Genomic DNA, 10068 nt, shown 5'->3' with positions numbered 1-10068 from the left:
TGACACGTTCTGTTCCTTAAAGGGACAGTTCACTCACAATACAGACATTGAGGCTGTGCCAGAGAAATACATATTAATGTTTCATGCCACATACATTATTTAAGATAACATATATCTTAGATGTCTTATACCATATTGTTTTTGTGTTCTACATTCACTGATCCCAGTCAAGGAATGAAGGACGGAAAAAGCTCTCATTTAAATGATTTGAATAAGCACAACTACTCCATGGCTCGTTGCTGAGAATTCTAATCCCTGTGCACAAGTTCCCAGATGTTTGACTTTATCTATTACTGATGTAGCATCCAGAGGTTCAAACCTCTTGGTGTAATGGCTAAGATTGGACTGAGAGAATCAAGGTCACAGGTTCAAGTCATACCATATCTACTACATGGGATGTGAGATCTATCCATCTATCAATGTGTGTGTGTGTGTGTGTGTGTGTGTGTGTGTGTGTGCGTGTGTGTTATATCACAGAAGAAAAACACTCCTTTCATCTTGTCTACTGCTGCACCATGGAAACCATCTGTCATATTTTCACACACACACACACACACACACACACACACACACACACACACACACACACACACACACACACACACACACACACACACACACACACACACACACACACACACACACACACACAAAGTCTTACTATACATAATAATATATGCCATTTAGCAGACGCTTTTATCCAAAGCGACTTACAGTCATGTGTGCATACATTCTACGTATGGGTGGTCCCGGGAATCGAATCCACTACCCTGGCGTTACAAGCGCCATGCTCTACCAACTGTGCTACAGAAGGACCACGTGTCAATACTTTTTGGATTCCCATTCAAAATTCTACCTTCCCATACCCCTATCTTCCCCTACCCCAACAATAAACCTTAACCTTAAACCTAACTCTTACCCCAATCCTAACCATAACCTTAACCTTAACCCTAACCCCTAACCCTAAATGTAAGCATAATAAGCCTAATTCCCCAACTAAACCTAACCACTAACCTCTAACCTTAACAATAACCCTAATTCTAACCTTAACCCTAATTTGAACCCTAAGCCTAAAATAGCCTTTTTACAAGTGAGGACCGGCAAAATGTCCTCAGTTCTCTGCATTTTAGTTGGTTTGCTATTTGTGTGAGGACTTCTGGACTCACAAGTATTGTAAAATGTGCATACAAGCAAACATACACACACACACACACACACACACACACACACACACACACACACACACACACACACACACACACACACACACACACACACACACACACACACACACACACACACACACACACCACACACACAAATAGTATTATAATTTATCATTACCAACAGGATAGGAGACCGGTCAAACACACACGTAGATGACAGTAAGCAAGCAGCCCTTTGGCAACAGCACAGTCAGTAGGGGATCACCATGGCAACAGTCAGTAATGGGTTTCGCTAGCAACAACACAGCGCAGAATCAAAACACCAGTTTGATTTCATTCAGCCTTTATTTTACCATTTTGTCCAGATGACCTATGTGAACCATTAGGCCTACCAATGATGACCTAGAGACAGACACAGCTGCAGACTGAGACAACCACCACACAAATCAAATCAAAGTTTATTAGTCAAGTACACAGTTTAGTAGATGTTACAGCAGATGCAGCGAGCTCCTAACAGTCAATACAATGTCAAACAGGTACACAAACAAATCAAATTAACAACCCAAATAGCACTGTAACAGTAATCCAAATGCAATCTATACGTATCTACACCGGCAGAATTTACACAAGATAGACTAGGAATGATATGTACAGCAGTAGATATATTAGAGTGAGCTATGTCAAGAATCCACAAAATAAATAAATATGTGGTGTGTATAAATAGTGTATAAAAATAGTGTGTAAAATGCAACATTGGAATGAGCAACATTATAAGGAACTATTTCGAGAATACACAAGTATATATTGTATATAAATACACAGTACAAAACCACATTGCAAAATGAATAGAATTGCAGGAAATTAGCTTCCGGACCTGAGTCCGGAATATAAATAGTGTATATGTACAGTATGTGAATGGTGTGTATAGACAGTATGGACAGTATGTGAATGGTGTGTATAGACTGTATGGGCAGTATGTGAATGGTGTGTATAGTCAGTATGGACAGTATGTGAATGGTGTGTATAGACAGTATGGACAGTATGTGAATGGTGTGTATCGACAGTATGGACAGTATGTGAATGGTGTGTATAGACAGTATGGACAGTATGTGAATGGTGTTTATAGACAGTATGGACAGTATGTGAATGGTGTGTATCGACAGTATGGACAGTATGTGTATGGTGTGTATAGACAGTATGTACAGTATATGAATGGTGTGTATAGACAGTATGGACAGTATGTGAATGGTGTGTATAGTCAGTATGGACAGTATGTGAATGGTGTGTATCGACAGTATGGACAGTATGTGAATGGTGTGTATCGACAGTATGGACAGTATGTGTATGGTGTGTATAGACAGTATGTACAGTATGTGAATGGTGTGTATAGACAGTATGGACAGTATGTGAATGGTGTGTATAGACAGTATGGACAGTATGTGAATGGTGTGTATCGACAGTATGGACAGTATGTGAATGGTGTGTATCGACAGTATGGACAGTATGTGAATGGTGTGTATAGACAGTATGGACAGTATGTGAATGGTGTGTATAGACAGTATGGACAGTATGTGAATGGTGTGTATAGACAGTATGGACAGTATGTGAATGGTGGGTATAGACAGTATGGACAGTATGTGAATGGTGTGTATAGACAGTATGGACAGTATGTGAATGGTGTGTATAGACAGTATGGACAGTATGTGAATGGTGGGTATAGACAGTATGGACAGTATGTGAATGGTGGGTATAGACAGTATGGACAGTATGTGAATGGTGTGTATAGACAGTATGGACAGTATGTGAATGGTGTGTATAGACAGTATGGACAGTATGTGAATGGTGGGTATAGACAGTATGGACAGTATGTGAATGGTGTGTATAGTCAGTATGGACAGTATGTGAATGGTGTGTATAGACAGTATGGACAGTATGTGAATGGTGGGTATAGACAGTATGGACAGTATGTGAATGGTGGGTATCGACAGTATGGACAGTATGTGAATGGTGTGTATAGACAGTATGGACAGTATGTGAATGGTGTGTATAGACAGTATGGACAGTATGTGAATGGTGGGTATAGACAGTATGGACAGTATGTGAATGGTGTGTATAGACAGTATGGACAGTATGTGAATGGTGGGTATAGACAGTATGGACAGTATGTGAATGGTGGGTATAGACAGTATGGACAGTATGTGAATGGTGTGTATAGCAGTAGTTACAGTGCATTTGGAAAGTATTCAGACCCCTTGACTTTTTCCACATTTTTTATGTTACAGCCTTGTTCTAAAATTTATTAAATATTTTTTTTCTGTATCAATCGACACACAATACCCCCTAATGACAAAGCAAAAACAGAAATACCTTATTTACATAAGTATTCAGACCCTTTGCTATGAGACTAGAAATTGAGCTCAGGTGCATCCTGTTTCCATTGATCATCCTTGAGATGTTTCTACAACTTGATTGGAGTCCAGCTGTGCTAAATTATATTCATTGGATATGATTTAGAAAGGCACACACCTGTCTATATAAGGTCCAACACTTGTACAGTGCAAGTCAGAGCAAAAACCAAGCCACAAGGTCGAAACAATTGTCCATAGAGCTCAGAGACAGGATTTTGTTAAGACAGATCTGGGGAAGGGTACCAAAACATTGAAGGTCCACAAGAACACAGTGGCCTCCATCATTCATAAATGGAAGGCGAAGGGCCTTGTTCAGGGAGGTGACCAAGAACCCTTTTTGACAGAGCTCTAGAGTTCCTCTGTGGAGATGGGAGAACCTTCCAGAAGGACAGCCATCTCTGCAGCACTCCACCAATCAGGCCTTTATGGTAGAGTGGCTAGACGGAAGCCACTCCTCAGTAAAAGGCACATTACAACCCACTTGGAGTTTGCCAAAAGGCACCTAAAGGAGTCTCAGACAATGAGAAACAAGAATCTCTGGTCTGATGAAACCAAGATTGAACTCTTTGGCCTGAATGCCCAGCATCACATCTGGTGGAAACCTGGCACCAGGGCTCTGAATACTTATGTAAATGTGATATTTCAGTTTTTTATTTGTAATAAATTTGCTAAATTTTCTAAAAACCTGTTTTTTCTTTGTCATTATGCAGTACTATGTGTAGATTGGTGAGGAAAACAATTCAATTAATTAATTTTAGAATAAGGCTATAACGTAAAAAAAATGTGGAAAAAGTCAAGGGTTCTGAATACTTTCCGAATGCAGCCATGACTAGAATACAGTATATACATATGAAGTGAGTAAAACAATATGTAAACATTATTAAAGGGACCGTTGTTCAATGACTCTATGTACATAGTGCAACGGTCTCTAAAGTTTAGGGTAGAGTACCGGGTGGTAGCCGGCTGGTGACAGTGTCTGATGTTCAGGACAGAGGCCGGCTAGTGGTGACTGTTTAACAGTCTGATGGTCTGGAGATAGAATCGGTTTATCAGTCTCTCTGTCCCAGCATTGATGCACATGTACTTTCTCCACCATCTAGATTGTAGCAGGTGAACAGGCTGGGGTCTTTCATGAACTTCTTGGCCTTCCTTTGACACTGTAGATGTCCTGGAGGGCAGGCAGTGGGCCCCGGATGATGTGTTGGGCTGACTGCACCATCCTCTGGAAAGCCTTGCGGTTGCAGACGGTGCAATTGCTGTACCAGGCGGTGATACAGCCCGACAGGATGTTCTCAGTGGTGCATCTGTAGAAGTCGGTGAGGGTCTTAGGGGCCAAGACACATTTCTTCAACCTCCTGATGTTGAAGAAGCACTGTTGCACCTTATTCACCCTACTGTCTGTGTAAAGGGGGCATTTCAGGTCATCAGTGATTTGCACGCAGAGAAACTTGAAGCTTTTGACCCTCTCCGCTGCCGTCTCGTTGATGTGGATATGGGTGTGCACTGTGCTGTCTGCTGTAGTTCACGATCATCTTCTTCATTTTGTTGTTGTTGAGGGAGAGGTTTTTTTCCTGGGACCATTCCGCCATGGAACTCACCTCCTTCCTCTAGGCTGTCTCGTAATTGTTGGTAATCAGGCCTAACAATGTTGTGTCGTCAGCAAACTTGATGATTGGAGACATGCATGGCCACGCAGTCATGGGTGAACAGGGACTGAGCATGCACCTCTGTGGGGCCCCCATTTTGAGGATCAGCGTGGCCAAGGTGTTGTTGCCTACCTTCACCACTTGAGGTCGGCCCTTCAGGAAGTCCAGGACCCTTTTGCACAGGGAGAGGTTCAGACCCAGGGTCCTGAGCTTAATGATGAGCTTGGAGGGTACTATGGTGATGAAGGCTGAACAGCATTCTTACATAGGTATTTCTCTTGTAAATGTGGGATAGGGCAATGTGCAGTGCAATGGCGATTGCATAATCTGTGGCTCTGTTGGGGCGCAATCCATATTGTAGTGGGTCTAGGGTGTCAGGTAAGATGGAGGTGAAATGGTCCTTAACTAGCCTCTCAAAGCACATATGATTACAGAATTAAACTCCTACGGGGCGATAGTAATTTAGTTCAGTTACCTTCACTTTCTTGTGTACAGGAACAATAGTGGACATTTTGAAGCAAGTGGGGACAACAGACTGGGATAGTGAGAGATTGAATATGTAGGTAAACACTCCAGCCAGCTGGTCTGCGCATGCTCTGAGGACGCGGCTTGGGATGCAGTCTGGGTCAGTAGCCTAGCGAGGGTTAACATGCTTAAATGTCTTACTCACATCGGCCACAGAGATCGGGAGCACACCGTCCTTGTGAGTGGTGGGGCCCACGTCGGTAGCCCAATGTTGTTTTCCTTGAAGCAAGCAAAGGTTTTTAGCTTGTCCAGAAACGAGGTGTCGGTGTCCACGATGTGTCTGACTTTCCCTTTATAATCTGTGATTGTCTGTAGTCCCTGTCACACAGGGTTAGTGTTAGTGGGGCGGCAGGGAAGCCTAGTGGTTAGAGTGTTGGACTAGTAACCTGAAGGTTGCGAGTTCAAACCCCCGAGCTGACAAGGTACAAATCTGTCGTTCTGCCCCTGAACAGGCAGTTAACCCACTGTTCCTAGGCCGTCATTGAAAATAAGAATTTGTTCTTAACTGACTTGCCTGGTTAAATAAAGGTAAAATAAAAAAAATAAAAACACGCATCTCATGTCTGAGCCGTTGAATTGTGACTCCACGTTGTCTCTATGCTGAAGTTTTTCCACTTTGATTGCCTTGCGGAGGTCATAGTTGGTCTGATTGTACATGTTCATGTTCCTAGACACTTTGCCGTGGTTAAATGTGATGGTCCTCGTTTTCAGTTTTGCACGAATGCTGCCATCAATCCACGATTTCTAATCGTCACAGTATGAACCCAGAATGAACCCAGTGGACTGATGAACCCAGTCACCGAGTCAGTGTATACTTCGATAATATTCCCAGAGGCGACCTGGAACATATCCCAGTCCGCCTGATCAAAACAATCTTGAAGCATAGATTCCGATTGGTCAGACCTATGTTGAACAGTCCTTACCACGGGTTCTTCCTGCCTAAGTTTCTGCCAATAAGGGGGAGCAGGATAGAGGCATGGTCAGATTTCCAGAAGGAAGGGTGGGGAGAGGGCATTGTAGCCGTCCCTGAAAGGAGAATAGCGATGACCAAGAACACTCTCGCCGTGAGTAGCAAAGGCCATGTGTTGATAGAATTTCTGGAGTGTTTTCCTCAGATTTCCTTTAATTAAGTCCCCAGCTACAATAAATGTTGCCTCAGGATATGTGGTTTACAGTTTGCACAAAGTCCAGTGTAGTTCTGGTGTCGACCACCAGATTTCTACAGAGCTCTCTCTCTGTGTGTGTGTGTGTGTGTGTGTGTGTGTGTGTATGTGTGTGTGTTTGTGTGTGTGTCTCTGTGTGTGTGTGTGTGTGTGTGTGTGTGTGTGTGTGTGTGTGTGTGTGTGTGTGTGTGTGTGTGTGTGTGTGTGTGTGTGTGTGTGTGTGTGTGTGTGTGTGTGTGTGTGTGTGTGACTGTGTGTGTGTGTGTGTGTGTGTGTGTGCGTCAAATCAAATCTAATTCTATTGGTCACATGCGCCGAATACAACAGGCGTAAACTTTACAGTGAATTGCTTACATACGAGCCCACTCCCAACAATGTAGAGTTAAAAAGTAAGACAAATATTTGCTAAAGAAAAAGGAAATAGTAACACAATAAAAATAATAATGAGACTATATAGAAGGAGTACTAGTACCGAGCCATTGTGCAGGGGTACGAAGTAGTTGAGGTAGTTGAGGTAATTGAGGTAATACAGTATGTACATGTGGGTGGGGGTAAAAGCGACTAGGAAAGGAAGATATATAACAAACAGAGTAGCAACAGCGTATGTGCAGTCATATGTGCAGTGTGAAAGTGTGTCAGTGTTTGAGTGTTTGTGTGTGTGGCGTCAATATGCATGTGGGTGTGTGTTTTGTGTGTGTGAGCATGAGCAATATGCATGTGGGAGTGTGTGTGTGTGTTAGTGTAGTATGTGTGTGGGTAGAGTCTAATGAGTGTGCATAGAGCCAGTGTAAGGGAGTCAGTGAAAAACAATGAAGATAAATAAATAATAAAGGGGTCAATGTAAATAGTTCAGGTAACCATTTGATGAACTGTTTAGCAGTCTAATGGCTTCTGGGTAGAAGCTGTTCAGGTGCATTTGTGTCCCAGACTTGGCGCTCTGGTAGCAGAGAGAACAAACAGGGAGCAGAGAGAACAAACAGTCTATTACTTGGGTGGCTGGAGTCTTTGACAATCTGACACTGCCTGGTATTGACGTCCTTGATGGCAGGGAGTTCGGCCCTAGTGATATACTGTTTGGACCATGATAGGTCCCTAGTGATGTGGACACTAGGAACTTGAAGCTCTCGACCCGCTCCACTACAACCTCGTCCATGTGAATGGGGGTGTGTTCGGCCCTCATTTCCTTTAGTCTAGTCCACGATAATCTCCTTTCTTGCCCACGTTGAGGGAGAGGTTGTTATCCTTGCACCACACTGCCAGGTCTCTGACCTCTCCATAGACTGTCTCATTGTCGTCAATGATCAGGCCTACCGCTGTCGTGTTGTCGGCAAACGTATTGGTGATGTTGGAATCGTGCGTAGTCACGCATTCATGGGTGAACAGGGAGTACAGGAGGGGACTGAGCTCGCAGCCTTGAGGGGCCCACGTGTTGATGGTCAGTGTGGTGGATGTGTTGTTGCCTCACCTCACCACCTGGGGCGGGCCGTCAGGAAGTCCAGGATCCAGTTGCAGAAGGAGGTGTTCAGTCCAAGGGTCCTTAGCTTAGTGATGAGCATGGAGGGCACTATGGTGTTGAACGCTGAGCTGTAGTCAATGAACAGCACTCTCACGTAGGTGTTCCTTTTGTCCAGGTGGGAAAGGGCAGTGTGGAGTGCAATAGAGATTGCGTCATCGGTGGATCTGTTGGGGCAGTATGCGAATTGGAGAGGGTCCAGGGTTTCTGGGATGATGGTGTTGATGAGAGCCATGACCAACATTTCAAAGCATTTCATGGCTACAGATGTGATTGCTACGGAGTGGTAGTGTGCGCTTGTGTGTGTGCGTGCGTGAGTACTTGTGTGTGTGATGAGCTATAGTGCACAGACAGAGCATGTGTTACATAATTCATAATTCAGAAATAAGCCTACAGTAAATAACTACAGAGATACAGAGAGGAGAGTGTTAAACACACTAGGCTTGTGTGTGCGCTTGCGTGTGCGCATTCATGTGTGATGACGCCACACACCCTTGCCCAACTCGCCTTGCGCCCCTCCTCCGGTCACATCTGGATCCTTCCATCATCAGCAGCAGTCAGCAGAACTATATCAGTGTCTGCGAGGGAGAGAGGAGAGAGAATCTCTTATCACGGGAAGACAGGAATATTTACATCAGATCATTGTCTCTTTTTATATGTCTCTCTCTCTCTCTCTCTCTCTCTTTCCATTTTGAAACGGAGTAGCCTATTTATCTGTCTCTTCGCTACCGATCATCGAAGAAACAGCACAGAGGATTAAAAACAGAAGAGAAGAGTAAAACAAAAGGAGAGACTAATGGAAGAATAAAAAGCAAAGGAGAAGAGAGAAGGAAGACCTCTCATCTCATTCATCTATTCTAGCAGGAAGAAGGAATTTAGGCTACCTCTCCTCTACACTTGATCATCTCTCTCTCTTTCTCCTTTTCTTTCGCCTATCTCTTTCTCTCTCTATGGTCATGGCTGTGCAGGGGACCAGCCTGCTAGAGAACCCAGTTCAGGCAGTTCTGTACCTTAGAGAACTGACCACTATTGTTCAGAACCAGCAGAGCCTCATCCAAACACAACGTCTGCGCATTGACGAACTGGACCGACGCGTGGGTGAGCTGCTTGGGGAGAACAGGAATCTGCGTGAAGTAAGAGGTGTACAACCTGACCCTCATCACCCAGAACACAACCCGAGCCTTCATTGTCATCATCCTCAGCATCAACATCCGTACCCACAAGACACCGGTTCTCTGCCCGCCCAGCCCATGCCTGAGGTTCATCCTGCTGAGCCAGAAAAGTCCTCTCCTCAGCCCGCCAATCCAGAGGACATGCAGCTGGTACCGGCCCATTCCCAGCCACAGTCACTGAGCCCTTTGCAAGGCGAGGCCATCCTGGGTGAGGGGGAGGACAGCAGGACCAGCATGGGCTGCCACACACTGGTTCCCCTGGTTCCCCTAGCTCCCCTCACTCCTACCACTTTCTGTCGCTCGCTGGCTCTCACCAGGCAATCAGAGTGAGTCTGTTTACTATAGCCTTTTGCATCGCAAACAAAATAAAGTATGCGTGGCAACTTGAAAATGTCCAGTTTGTAAAATATAAGCCTGCCAGCCCTCTGAAGTTGGCTGTTTTAACGGTAGGATCATCATGAGAGTGACGTGGAGA

The 10068-nt window shown here is 44.3% G+C and overlaps 1 protein-coding gene across 1 annotated transcript in view; it reads left to right on the top strand.

Moving 5' to 3' along the window:
* The first annotated feature begins 8987 nt into the window (after positions 1–8987).
* The window catches only part of LOC118396262 (IQ motif and SEC7 domain-containing protein 3), a 33234-nt gene continuing 32153 nt past the window's right edge, over positions 8988–10068 (top strand). Inside the window, exon 1 of the mRNA XM_052467004.1 lies at positions 8988–9919. Coding sequence (XP_052322964.1) covers positions 9372–9919 — 548 coding nt within the window. The 5' untranslated portion in view covers positions 8988–9371. The remainder of the gene's footprint in view (positions 9920–10068) is intronic.

This window comes from Oncorhynchus keta, chromosome 17, assembly GCF_023373465.1.
Source record: "Oncorhynchus keta strain PuntledgeMale-10-30-2019 chromosome 17, Oket_V2, whole genome shotgun sequence".
Taxonomy (NCBI): domain Eukaryota; kingdom Metazoa; phylum Chordata; class Actinopteri; order Salmoniformes; family Salmonidae; genus Oncorhynchus; species Oncorhynchus keta.
This window is presented reverse-complemented; position numbering and strand designations above follow the sequence as displayed.